The 13,979-nt window shown below is 50.0% G+C and overlaps 1 protein-coding gene and 1 long non-coding RNA gene across 3 annotated transcripts; one reads left to right on the forward strand and one right to left on the reverse strand.

The window, feature by feature from the left end:
• The first annotated feature begins 389 nt into the window (after positions 1–389).
• Positions 390–3,074, forward strand: LOC127548318 (uncharacterized). Its single transcript, XR_007950357.1, has 2 exons — positions 390–595; positions 2,559–3,074. It is a non-coding gene; the product is annotated as an uncharacterized LOC127548318 (long non-coding RNA).
• Positions 3,075–4,523: 1,449 nt separating this feature from the next.
• Positions 4,524–9,843, reverse strand: REEP4 (receptor accessory protein 4). Of its 2 annotated transcripts, none has more exons than XM_051975688.1 (8): positions 9,155–9,843; positions 8,273–8,345; positions 7,594–7,670; positions 7,380–7,500; positions 6,714–6,827; positions 6,068–6,203; positions 5,376–5,530; positions 4,524–5,291 (listed from the first exon to the last, which is right to left on the reverse strand). In XM_051975688.1, the coding sequence occupies exons 1-8, from the start codon at positions 9,184–9,186 to the stop codon at positions 5,226–5,228; spliced, it is 774 nt and encodes a 257-aa protein (XP_051831648.1). In that variant the 5' UTR covers positions 9,187–9,843; the 3' UTR covers positions 4,524–5,225. The 2 variants fall into 2 exon arrangements, with proteins under 2 accessions (XP_051831648.1, XP_051831649.1); XM_051975689.1 differs by having other exon boundaries at positions 5,385–5,530; positions 9,155–9,842.
• Positions 9,844–13,979: the final 4,136 nt, after the last annotated feature.

Raw genomic sequence — 13,979 nt, forward strand, 5'->3', positions numbered from 1 at the left:
TTGCTTTGAGTACCCGCACTCTCCATGAGTGGAGCTAAAGAAAAGTCTCTGGACCAGGCTCTCCCCCCCAACCAGCCACGCCCCTAGCAGTGGGCATCTCTGTGGCTGCACTCTGGGGCCCTGTCATTTGTGGTCAGCTGTTGGAAGCTCTGACCCCAGGGGCTGAGTAGGGGGAAGGGACTGGATTTTCATCTCCTCCCCTTTCCTCCCCCCCACCCAGGGTGGGGCAGTGCCAGCCAGGACAACCTGGCCCTGGCCAGGGCCAAGACTGTGTTGAAACAAGAGGCTAATTACGTTGCTGAAACTGGCATCTAAAAATACAGCAACAGGGCCATGTGTGTGCTGTGCACATGGAGGACGAGACAGCGGGTGGGGGGAGTGGGGAGGAGGGAAACTGAGACTTCAGAGAGAGGGAAGCCGTGATTGAGATGGAAGAGAAAGACTGATACAGGAAGCTGGCAGGAAATGTGGGGGAAGAGATTGTGGGGGGAAAGGAGTGATGGAGAGACAGGAGAAGAAACACCAGGAAGGAAGAACAAGAGGAAGAAGAGGAGCAAGAGAGAGAACAGAAAAAGAGGTCCACGTGGGAAGGAAGGTAAGGTGGTCTTCCACAGAAGAAGGGAAGGATTGAGAGAAGGGGGGAGGGCGGGTGGATCCAGAACAGAACGCAACTCTTAGGAGGGCTGAACTGAAGCCAGAGACCCAGCTGTGGTCCCTGGGATCCAGACTGGGTCAAGGATGAACATGACAGAGGAAGGGGTGTAATGCAGAAGAGGGATGGAATATGCTCCTGCTTGGCCCCAGAGGGCACAATGAGAAGCAGTGAGGAGAGAATTCAGAAAGGCAGATCTAGGCTTGCTTTAAGGAAAAACTTCCTTAACAATTAAGAGCTCTCCAGGAGAAGGAGGAATGTGCTGCCTTAGGAAGCACGCTTTTATTAGGTGTTTTTAGTCAGAGGGAGATGACCACTTGTATCGAAAGCTGCAGAGATGTTCCTGTGTGGATTCTACTGGATGGCCTCTGAGCCATCTCCAGCTCCAGAATTCTGTAATTCTGTGAGATGGACTAAGTGATCCTTAGGGGATGTGGGAGCCCAGACTGTGGGGATAGATAAGGCCTTGAGTCCTTTGGACAGGCGGAGTTTCCCCTTGTCTACCTGTCAGCCCAGAAAATCCTGCATGACCTCTTAATTCCATTCCAGGAACCAGAGAGAATGTGGCCAGGGGAGGGACAGAAAATCAGAATTTGTCCCCCTCACATAAGAGATAGAATCTTAACCCTGAGATCTTTGAGACATTACAGAGTTTATTTGGTCCAAATTCCCACCCTCTGCACAAATCCCCTCTCTTACACACTTGACAGATACCTAGCTTCTACTTAAATATTCCAAGAAGTAACAAGATTCTCCTTATCTTAATATGGCAAACACATCCTATCGGGATCGAGCTGGGGAGAGGATCAGCTCTAGTCAGAGGATTAAGACTTAGTCAGTGGTCACTAGAATATGAACACAGAGAAAAGCCTCCATCCTAAGAGGAACAGTTAGATTGGAGTAGCTGGTCCAATCTGTCCCACAATCAAAAAGATGTTGTGAGGCTTGGGAATTTTATTTTCTTTTATTCTGGTTTCATGAGTATGGTAGAAACTGGGAGACTAACCTGAGTTCCCAATACTGTTTTGTTATTTTGTGACTCTTTGTGACTCCATTTGGGGTTTTCTTGGCAAAGATACTAAAATGGTTTGCCATTTCCCTCTTCAGCTCACTTTATAGATGAGGAAACTGTGGTACATAGGGTTAAGTGACTTGTCCAGGATCACCTATGTGTCTGAGGCCAGATTTCAACTCAGGGAGATGTCTTCTTGATTCCAGTTCCAGCGCTCTGTCCTCCCTAGGAGCCCCAAGTTTCTCACACTAAATGCTCATTGAGTACCTACTATGTGCTCAGAAGTGTGCTAGCCACTCTGAAGGGTATGAAAGGCTCCCTGCCTTCAGGAGGTTCACACCTTAGTTAAGGAAAGAATACATAAAACGAGTACATTTACTATCTTGTACTCTTAGCTTTAATGCCAAGTTTAGTGGTACAGTCCAATAATTACTGGCCTTTAGAAGAAGGAAAGATCACTGGAGTCTGGGATAGTTGGGGAAAGCTACCTGAAAAGATAGGTTTGGAACTGAGTTTTACAGAATTCAGGTACAAGGAGAAAGGAAGGGGGATTTTGAAGGAGAAAGCTTTAGAAAGAGTAAAGAAGAAATTGATTTTTTTTTTTAGGGAACAAGAATGAACAAATGAAGCATAATTTATTATGTGTCAAATATAGGAGAAACAAAGGACTGTCTAAAAGAGGGAGATATGACTTCCAGAGGAGTGGTGAGCAGGGAAGGGAGAGGTGGGTAGGGATGTGTTCACAGCAGCAGGCTTTATGGTGAGATGACCTGGATAGGTGACTGGATGAGACATGAAGGTCAAGAATGATGTCTAAAGCCAGCCAGGAAGTGTGGTGGACAGAAGGGCCAGTCTCTATACATCCATTTACCAATCCACTGCTTTGGGCCCTAGGTTTGGAGCTCCCTATGGTCTCAAATGTAGTATGGAGGAGCAGGTCATCAGAGGCAGGCAGAAGGTAAGAGGACCTCAGTGGATAGCCGGATGTGATGGGAGACAAGCATGGGAAGGGGGAAGACAGGATTAGAGGTATCTATAGGGGAAGAGTGGAGGGATAAATTGTAGACAGAGGTTCAGGCTGGGTCTTAAATGTTGGAAACAAGATGTTCCTATCTTCTTACAGAGATCTGAGGACTGGGTGACATCAGTCTTATAAATGGTGGCAAGTTGCAGCTTGCTGTGACTTCCTCCTGGAAACCTTTCAATCCATCCTGATGCCCCATTCTGTCTTTCCAGACCCATTCAGATCTGCATTGTTGCCTTCTTTCAATTGCCTGGTCTCTTCTCCTAAGTTCTGTGAGCTCCTGGATGGGAGGAGCCGTCCTACTTATTCTTGATTTCCCAAAGCATAATCAGGACTAGACACACAGTGGGGATTCCCAGCGACTGAGGATGGATTCCTGGTGATTGCCTTGGTCCCACACCTAGATATCATTTGAATGCTTAACACCCCCAGAGCCGTAAGAGCTCAGAGTTCTACAGCTGCTGAGTAGGAATCTTTATATACCTGTCCGCGGGTTCTGCAAAGACATTGAACACTCCAGGGATGGGAACTTTTTAAAGCCAGACCAGTCCACTTTTAGACAGTCTATTTAGCAAATTCTTCCTTAAATTGGGCCAAAATTTGACTTTCTGTAACATCTATCCATTGGTGCCAGTTCTGCTGTTTGAGGCAAAACAGAAAACAACAAAAAATCATGGACGTCCGCCCATGAAAGGAGGGGGCAGCTCCAAGGCATTAATTACTGAGGAACGAGCAGGCTGTAGTTTTGCTTGGAATCGCTCTCCTGGTGAGGCAAGCCTTAAGTCAGAACTTCATATTCCCTGGGAAGGTCGAAGGCCGTCAGGCAGGCTCTGAGGTGGCCGCGATGCCCCTTGATTCTTTCCAACCCCAAAATGACAGGCCCAGGAACACTCGAAACCCTGCTGCTCAGTGCTCCCCTAACACGGGGAGACCTCATAAACCTATCAGGATTCAGCACCGTGTCAGGCCTGGTCCGCTTCTCCCTACTCACTAGGGACACAGTTAATCTTCGAACTGACGGCTAAACTCTCTCCTCAGCCCCCTCGCCTCCTCCCTTTCTCACTGACTCCCCAGCCTGAGTCAAGGACCCCTTGACAAAACACTGGCTCCTACTTGTGTCCAGCGCTACCGAGATGGGTAGGGAAGGAGTGATGTGTCTAGAACCATCAGGGATAGGTGGTCGAGACCGGGCAGAAAGACGGCCCGAAAGGACTGGAGAGCCGCCCGAAAGTGGCCCGGAGGAGGCCGAGCAGCGGCCAGCTGCAGGAGGCGGCCCCCTACTCGGGTTATCAGTCGCTATCTGATGAGTCTGCCCCCTCCCCCCCAGGCTAGAAGGGAGCTGAAGCCCTGCCCGGGATGCTCTGTGCTCAGGCACAGAAGGGATCCCTGGCTCCGTTCGGGGCGCATCCCTCCGGGCGAGCAGGACACCCCGATTCCCCAGGGCATCTTCCCTGCCCTGAAATTTCCCCATCAGGCACCAGTGGTTGGGGAGTGGCCAGGGCTCAGAGCAAGTCTGGAAAACTGGTGCTGCGGCTGCCCCCGTGTGGCCTCCCTCCAGGGATGCAGCGCTCCGGCGCTAAGGCTGCGCCTGCTGAGGGGTGGGACAGGATTTCCAGCTTGAGCTGGGAGGCCCAGCACATTTTCCACCCTAGGAAAAAGGCAGCTTTCTCTTTGTTTCAAGATAAAAGCGCTATTATCTTAAGGCGTGAAAAGGAAGTCCTGGAGGGAGACAGGGAACACCTTTTCAAATAAACATTTCAAAAAAGAGGACCTGCTGGGGGAGGTGAGAAGCCCACCTTGAGGCTTTGGGGGGAGAAAAAAGGATAAAAACAGAGCAAAGTCCATGTATTTATTTATCAAAACCATTACAAACTTGTCTACACACCAACACACATATACACATATACAAACACATACACACACATACATACGACCCCTGAAGAGGCCTGTCAAGTAACATTGGGGAAGGGGATGGAATGATCAAAGCTCCGTCTGGAATGGAGGGGAGAGGTGAAAGGGAATCACGGCTCCCCCTGCCTCCTGACCACTAAGGGTCGGGGGAGGGGAGGGGAGGGGGAGGGAGAAAGGCAATGCCAGAAAAAAGATGGGCAATAAATAACCCTCAGGTCAAGGCACGAAGGAGGGATTGCTTTGGCATATTGAAAACACACGACCTGGGCAATGCCAATGGGTGACCCCTTTGGAACACTGACCCCAGAGCCAGGAGGAGGTGCTGGTTAGGGCTGGCCCGGGGTTTCATGGAGGCCAGGCTGGCAGGTGAGGGGAGGAGGATCCCCTCGGGCCCACCAAGAGCACTTTGATGGGGAGAGGATGTTAAGTCAAGGAGAGGGCATTGGGGCAAAGAGAGATCATGTGGATATTGATGAAAACCATCCCCAAAGGGGGCATTTCTGCCTTTTCCAGTGTCCACGGACCTAACTCCCTCTCCTCCAACCTCCCCTTCTGTATCCAGAGTGGGGTGTTAGAGGGGAGGGACAAGGCGGCTGAAGGTAGAGCGGAATGGGAGATGCTGGGCACTAGCTGTCCAGGTCTGATGGGGCCGCCTTCTTCCTTGTCCGAGATTTCAGGGAGCGGGAAGTGCCCTGTAGGGGAGGAGAGATGGGTGAGAAATGCGTCCCGGGTCCTCTGACAGCCCAGCTGTGCGGCTCTCCCCTCTCTCCCCTCACCTCTCTCACCAGTGGCTTCCTCTTGCCAATCCGGAGGCTCTGGCTCCTCACCAAGGGCTTCTCCCTTGGCCGGGGAAGGGTGTGGGCCTTTGTCTGGGAATCGGACCAACACTCATCTTCAGTGTCACTGTCCTGCAGGCCCCCGGGACGGTACCCTGGCAGAATCAGAGAGAGAAGGAACATAGAGGCTTCCCATAGGCAGCTATATTTTCTGCTTTCTCAAGATTTCCCCAACTGACTGAGAATGCAAGTTACTGATTCTGAGCTAAGAGCCATTTCAGGATATCTCCAAACCTGGGATAGGTCCCTGATATCATTCCCTTCAGCCCCATCACTTCCCCCTAGGCCTAGCAAGACCTGTTCTCAAGGCTGGCCAGCAAAGCAGGCTCACAATAACCCTAAACAGCTGACATTGCTATGTACTTTAAAGTTTACAGAGCATTTTACATCTGTTACCTCACTCAAGCCTCCAAATAAATCCGGAGAGAACCACAATAAAATAGTATTATTCACATTTTACAGATAAGGAAATGGAGGACTGGAGAGATTAAGTGACTAGTCTGTGGCCACACAACAGCAGGATCAGGATTCAGTAATCCTCTCCACTTACAGTGCCTTGTCACTGGCCCAGTTCTGGGAGCCCCCTCCCTGAGCACAGCTCATCTTCTCCCCCGTTCCCTGCCCCCACATACTGATGGGTGGTCTCCGGTGCAAATCCTGGTCCTCCAGGTAGAGGGGATCCTGATACGATGGAGCAGGATTGTCAGGGATGGAGCGCAGGTCCTGCATAGAGAAGCTCCGAAGCCTGCCAGCGAGGGCACCCTGACTCTGCGGGGAAAGGAGATGGTCACTGGGCATTCCGGCCATGGAGAGGGCCCAGGAGGAGCATGGCAGGGCTCCGGAGTGGCTCCACAGCTGGTGAGGAGGAGTACCCAGACTGGGAGGCACGAGCTGCCCTGCTGCCTCGGGGCTCAGGGCCCAGCCTGGGGGGCTCATGGATGTGGGGGCTGAAAGCTGCCTTGGAGAGTTTAAGACATATTTACTTGCCCAAACTCAGGAAGCTAATTATCGGCAGAAACAAGGTAAGAACCAGGATCTTGGGGCCCTGAGAATTTCCCAATTTAGAGCTGTAAAAGACGTGATCATCCAGTCCAAAGTCCTCATGTTACAGAGAGGAAAAGGAATTCCAGTGACTTAATGGATGCGTAAGGGTAAGGACCGGACTCAAGTAGTGACTGGGTTCCAGCTCGCCCCAGTGTCTCCCGAGAAGCCTATCACTGCATGTCGGGACGGTGGGCAGCACCCCCCAGACCCGGCGCCGGAGGACCAGGCTGGCACCTTAGCAGCCGCCTGCACGGCGGCAGTGGCGGCGATGTTCAGACCGCGCTTCCCGAAGCTCAGCACCGTCTCATAGCTGCGCTCCTTCGCCTGCACGATGTATGAGTCGATCTCCTGGGGACGAGGGAAGTTGTGAGGGAAGTTGTGAGAGCCCCACCACCCTTCTCTCCACAAGCATATAGTCAAGAGGCCGTGTTCCAGACACTGGTGACACTGAGCGAGAACTGAGAGGTTTTCTCTTTCGGGAGCAATTTCTACTTAAAAACAAACAACATGTCTGTATCTTTAGGAGAGAGGGGGCTGTACCTCCCTCCTGCCTCAGGACCATCTCCAGTGTAGGAAGCCAGATACAAGCCTGCCCCAAGGAGCCCCGGTCCCGGGCTCCCCATGAAGGTCCTACCCTGCCCCACTCCCAGCCAGAGCCACGTGTCACACATGTTAACGTTTTCCAGCAGGTTCTAGTGGGCACCCTGCTATATTCATTGGATCCTCACTTGTGAAGCAGGAGGACAGGGACAGTGATTCCCATTTTGTGGATGAGTAAGTGGAGGCACAGATATGGCCAGTGCCTCATGCAACGTCAAACATCAATTAGCGGCCGAGCTGAGGACTCCTCAATCTCAGTTCGAGGCCTTCCCTCTCCCCCTCAGTCTCTCTCCTGCCTACCTTCTCCCGGTAGGAAAGCGCTGGATGGACAAACTTCCTATAAAGCAGGCTGGCACCCTTGGTGTAAGGGGAGAGGAGCCACACCACAAATGCCATCTTGATCTCATAATAGAAAGGAAACCTGTAAGATAAGAGTCAAAGGCAGGAAGTAATCAGGAGGGGGAGGAAGCCAGCACTGCCCAGTCCCACCCCCAGCCACCCACCATCCCCATACCAGGAAATGAAGATGTCCGAGAAGGTCTCTATTGTCATAAAGAAGGCGAAGACAATCCAGTACATCATCCATCGGACCTGACGGATGGAGGATGCCCAGGGTCAGCTGCCCGGCCTCCCCTAACCCCTCCCCACTAGCCCCAGTCTGGCGGAGACGTTCCCTGAGAAGCTGGTCCTGCTGCATTCCGCCTCCAGAGACTCATCCCCACCAGAAGCTGGGCAGTTTCCTCCACTCCCTCTCCAGACACCATCCCTGACATCCTTCCTCTAGAGGACCCTGTCCGTTGTCTAACACCTTCGACACCGTCGCTTACCACCCACTTGTGATTTACACGACATTTGTGGCTAAAAGGTGCTATGAATTCTCCCATATGTCATAGGAAACACCACAATTATTTTCCTCATTTTGCAAACTGAGGGTAGTTGACAAATTTGCTTTTACAAATAGTTCACTGAGGTGTGGCCTGATGAAGCAATTCGCTCACAGCCAACTAGCAAGGGGTGAATGGAGTCAGGGCTTGTCTCTGGGTTGGGTGCTTTTGCCACTGCGGCCTGTGGCCGGCTTCCCCGAGGCTCACGCTCCCATCCATATGCCCACTGCCCCCTACCAGGCTGCTGCTCCGCTCTAGCTGTGCCATCTGCCTGGCAGCCTGCCCCCATCACACCAGGCCCGCACTCACATATTCCCGGATATTCTTAGTCTTCACAGCTTTATAGGAGGCGTAGGCAGGGTACAGCATTCCAAACACCAGCCTGGGTGAGGAGAGCAGGAAGTCCAAGGGAAACGCTCACAAAGGGCCCTACAACCTCGTTTCTTTAAACGTGGCTTTTCTGTTTTTCACTCAGGAAGGAACTGAGGATCCGAGAAGGGGGTGTGTGCGAGGAGACCCCGTGGGAGGGCTCCGTTGGAGGTGACATGCCTCCCAATCTGGGCTCCTGCCACCACCGGGGCCCTAAGCTCAGACCCCTGCTCCCGGTCCCGCCTCCCGCGGCTTGCCATCCATTTGTTTCTGACTGGGCCCATCCAGGGTTCCCGATCCCTGAGTCAGAGCCCTGCAGGCCCCCTCCCCATCCCATGGCGAGCAAACATCCCCGAGCCTGCCCGGGCCCGCAGCCGCCTCCCACAGGGGGAGGGCACAAGGCACTGTGCCATGCTCGCAGGGAGGGGAGCAGAGCCACAAAGCCCCGCGGAGGGCCCAACCCTCGGCCCCCTCCCCCGGCCCCCCGGGGCACGCAGGTGGGCTCCGAGCGCCTGGGGAGAGGCGGGGGGACCTTGCTGGAGGGGGACCCTGAGGAGGCTGGGTGCGTTACCTAGAGACCCGGGGGTGAGTCACGTGCTTACTCAGGCAGGAAGCAGGCACCTGGATTCTTGGGCCATGATGGGCCGTCGCCTCCCTGCCCACCCTCGGCGAGGGGATGTCCCCTGCTCCCCCAGCCCCTCCCCTACAAGCAGATCTACTCCCTTTGGGGGGGACGGGATGGGTGCCCGGCGGGAAGCAGCTCCGATGGCTGTGGGGCAGGTGGGGGCGGGGGCTTCTCCATCCTCCCGTCCCGATACTCACACCACCAATCGGGAGATCACCCAGGACACCATCCTGCCAGCCGGGGGGGGTGGGAGGTGCGGGGTCCAGGGGAAGCCGAGGAAGTTTCCAGAGGGTTTGGGGTGGGGAAGGGGCGCTCCGGGTGGAACACGCCCGGCCGCTGCCCCCGCCGCCTGGGAAGCGAGGGGCCGGCAGAGCCGGGAGAGAGGGGGGCGCAGAGGCGGGACGCTCGGCCGCTCCGGTCGCCGCACCGCTCCGCAGATGCCCGAGCCCGGCCGCCGCCGCTGCCGCCCCGTCGGGCCCCGAGGCGGAGTTTGCAACCGACTTGAAAGTTGCACTGACCTAACTTCTGTCCAATCCCCGAGGCCCGAGCCGGCGCAGGCGCAGTGCGGGCCCGGAAGGCCGAGACCGAGCGGAGGCGAGTCAACGAATCCTTAAAGGGGCCGTGCGTGTTCCGCCCCGGCGGGCGCTGTGGGGAGCCGGGCTCCCAGAGTGGCGCTAAGGAGAGCGCGGCCCAAAACTCTGCGAGAGGCTTGGCGAGCTACTGTCCAGAGCTGTGAGGACACAGAAAGTCTTCAGATCCCACCTGCCTCTCTCTTCCTAGGAGGAAACGGAGGCCCAGACAATGAAGTGTCTGGATTCGAACCCGTGTCCCCCAAACCCAACTACCCAGACGTTCCTCCTTCCTGTGCCACAAGGAAATGTATTCCTTCTGTTTACGCTTAATTTTTTTATTGTTTTATCTAATTTAATTAATTTTACATTATTTCAAAAATAATGATCGTCAATCATTTATTATATAATAAATTTATTATTATTAATGTTCTTTTAAATTCTTACGTTTCAAATTCTTTTCCATCCTTCCCCACCCACTGAGAAGGCGCGCAAAATTATATCAGGTATCCTTGTGAAATCATGCAAACTATGTCGGGAACAGCCACTCACGGGGAAAAGTAAAACACAAACACATAAATCTTGTATTTAGCAAATGGTGAATGAGATGCTTTGAAGTTACTCTCTTCCCACCCTCCCCCTCCCAATATACACACACTTATTTCAGATCCTGCCTTTGTCTTTCTACCTTCTGAGTCCCTAGGGGATAGAAGGAGAAGGAGCCCCTCAGATCCCGAGAAATCTCAAGTAAGCGCCGTGTCGGGAGGCCGGCGTCCGGGGAGACTGGCAGAGGAGAAGAGCTGCTGAAAGGCCTCGAACAATAACCAGGGGTTCTGTCTGGCCCTGGAGGCGATAAGGAGGGACGGAGTAGGGAGAGACGGTCCCACCTGGGCAAGGGGAAGTTGCTTTGGCAGCTGATGGAGGAAGGACTGGATGGGGAGAGACTTAAGGCAGACAGACCCAAGTGCGGGCTGTGCGATGCCCAGAGAGCCGCACCGCAGTGCAGCAGGGTCCAAATGTAAACCTGACGGCAGGCGGGCTCGCTGTTTTTCAGTCGTGACTCCTTGTGGGGTTTTCGTGGCAAAGCTACTGCAGGGGCTGGCTATTTCCTTCTCCCTCCCGTTTTACAGATGAGAAACTGAAGTCTGAGGCTGGACTTGAATTCAAAGCTTCCTGACTTCAGCCCGGCTCTCTTTCCGCTCCTGCCGCTCCCGCTAACTGCTCCTCTCCCTCCACCGTTTGCAGCCTTGAACACTTACTAGCTCTGTGACCCTTTTTGCTTCAGTTTTCTAATCATAAAATAAGATAGAAAAAGAAATGGCAAAGTACTCCAGTTTGGGTTTTCTAAGAAAATCATTCCAAGTGGGTTCATAAAAAGTTGGCCATAACTGAACTCTAACTACAATTTGATTGTAAGTTTTTGGAGGGCAGGAATTTTCTTTCTTTCTTTTTCTTTCTTTTTTCTTTCTTTCTTCCCTTCCTCCCTCATTCCCTTCTCTCTTTCCTTTCCCTCTCTTCCCTCCCTCCCTTCCTTTTTTCTAACCCTACCTCCCTCCTTTCCCTCCTTACTTCCTCCATCCCTCTCTCGATTCTTTCTTTTTCTTTCTTTCCTTCCTTCTTTTCATCCCTTCCTCCCTCCTTTCTTTCCTTAATTCCTCCATCCCTCTGTTGATTCTTTCTTTTTCTTTCTTCCTTCCCTTCTTCCCTCCCTCCCTTCTCTCTTTCCTTTCCCTCTCTTCCCTCCCTCCCTTCCTTTTTTCTATCCCTTCCTTCCTCCTTTCCTTCCTTCCATCCCTTCCTCTCTCCTTTCTTTCCTTAATTCCTCCATCTCTCTGTTGATTCTTTCTTTTTCTTTCTTCCTTCCCTTCCTCCTTCCCTCCCTTCTCTCTCTCCTTTCCCTCTCTTCCCTCCCTCCCTTCCTTTTTTCTATCCCTTCCTCCCTCCTTTCCTTCCTTCCATCCCTTCCTCCCTCCTTTCCTTCCTTACTTCCTCCATCCCTCTCTTGCTTTTTCCTTCCTTCCTTCCTTCCTTCTTTCCTTCCTTCCTTCCTTCTTTCTTTCCTTCCTTTCTTCCTTCCTTCCTTCTTTCTTTCCTTCCTTTCTTCCTTCCTTCCTTCTTTCTTTCCTTCCTTCCTTCCTTCTTTCCCTCATATTTGTATCTCCAGAACAGTAGCTGACACATAATAATATCTTAATAAATGCTTGTTTATGACTTATATGGAAATATGTTTAACATGTTTGTACATGTATAGCCTATATCAGATTGCTTACTGTCTTGGGGAGGGGGAGGGAAAGAAGGAAGGAAGATAAAATGTAGAACACACAAACTCTTACAAAAATGAATGTTGAAAACTACCTTTACACATAATTGGAAAAAATACTATTATGTGGGAGGGGGGAAGTTTGACTTTGAAGCCTGGTATAAATTCTCTCTTGTTGCCTCCCTCTGAAAATTTGAGAAAATAGCTAACTCCCTCTTCTCCCACAAAAGAATGAGGTAGGGTTGAGTGACATCATGTCTACATAGGGCTCCCGAGAGAAAGGGAGGGGTGATTATTATTTATTAAAAATAATACTTAACTCCCACCTACCTCCCCTGAGGGATGGAAGAGTTAATGTGAAGCAGAGTGAAAGACTTCTGGGAAAAGGTAAGCTTCTTAGGACAGAAGGAGATAAATATATACTGTCCATCATTAGGCCATTATTAATTATTATCATCAATTTTATAGGTTACCACTGGGTGTGAGAACTGATCGTGAAACCTACCAGAGAAATCTTCTTTTAGGACTTCTCCTCCCTTACCCAGTTGGGCCAGTGTTCACACACAAGAAGAGAAACTGATCATTGCCCAGGACCAGATTATTCCTAACCAAAAACTTTGAGTTTAGTGTAGGATTTCTTAACCTTTGGACCACATTGAGGGGCCTATGGATAGATTCCTGAGGGTCCATAAACTTGAAAAGGAAAATAAGAGTTTATTTTATTTTCTAAATCTTTGGTTTCTTTTTGTAATCCTATACATTTTATTTTATACATTTAAGAACATTATTCTGAGGAAAACAGTCTAAGGAGGAAAAAAAATAACAAATTCCTACTCTTGCATTATCTGAAGGTGATATGTATTCCCCCAAATCACCTTATTACCTTGTATTATCTTCTTCAACAAAATCTTCCAGGTTAAAAAAAAGGACTAAAATTAATATAAAGAGTAATACAAAGGGGAAAATTAGAAAAGGCAGCTTCTAAAGTGCAAAGAAGCAATAAGAGAAGGAGGGGAGATATCTTTGTCTTGATTGACAGAAGAAGTGGATGCTGTCTCTGCAATAATTTAAATTTTTTTTCATGTTTCAGTCATATCCAGTTATTTCACCACCCCTTTGGTGGTCTTCTTGGCAAGGATATTAAAGTGGTATGCTATTTCCTTCTCCACTCATTTTACAAATGAGTAAACTAAGCCAAATAAGATTAAGTTATTGCCCAGGATCATGTAGCTAGTATCTAAAAGCTGGATTTGAACTCAAGTTTTCCTGACTCCATGCCCAGCACTCTATCCAATGTGCCACCTAGCTGCTTTGAATTTAAAAATACTTCATATTTACATAGTACTTTAAAGAACTTTCACATCTATTTTCTCTTGTTCAAAGGTTTCTGGCTGATCCCCTTGGGATATTGGGGAGGTGGCAATGTGAGAGGGACTAAAACATTTATTTATTCTGGTATGGATTGGACTAGATAACCTAGGAGGAACTTTCAAGACTGAGATTCTGTGATCTCATATGATCCTATAATAACAATCACAGACATAGGTAGGAAATATATTATTATCCCAATTTTACACATGAAGAAAATGAAGGTCAGAGAAATGAAATCTGGTGAGTTTGTTTTGTTTTTTAACAGATGTTGATAGAGCCATCTCTTCTTTACCACCCATGAGTTCCTCTTCTCAAGAGTTTAGGACTCTGGAGGAATCCTTCAGACATGACATTCTCCAACTCATACACATATGAATGGCTTTGTCAAGAACTTTTGCCTTAGGAAGGTAACTTACACCAAATCTTCCAGGCTAATGTTGTGAAACATTATCAGAGGGTGAAATTTCAAGTATTATCTCCAGGGTTTCAGGGTGTCCCTAACTGGAGACATAGACAACTAGAAATTCTACGTAAGGTGATTCTTAGCTTAGAGTCTCTTAAAAGAAGCATGGGGCCTAAATAAAGAGTATATTTTTAATTTTCTGATTAAAATGTTTTTATTCTATTAATATCATAAGATGATAAATTACAAGACTATATCAATTATAAGACTATAAATTGTTGTCCTGTATTGGTAGAGAAGGATTTTCCTCACCAAGTTTTCTCTATGTCAATAGAACTGCAGATCTAATAAAAAAAATCCTTCACAAAGAGAACCTGGGAGAGAAGCAATGAGATTAATTAAAGTATCCTTTTGATATC

The sequence above is a fragment of the Antechinus flavipes genome, chromosome 2 (assembly GCF_016432865.1).
Source record: "Antechinus flavipes isolate AdamAnt ecotype Samford, QLD, Australia chromosome 2, AdamAnt_v2, whole genome shotgun sequence".
Taxonomy (NCBI): Eukaryota; Metazoa; Chordata; class Mammalia; order Dasyuromorphia; family Dasyuridae; genus Antechinus; species Antechinus flavipes.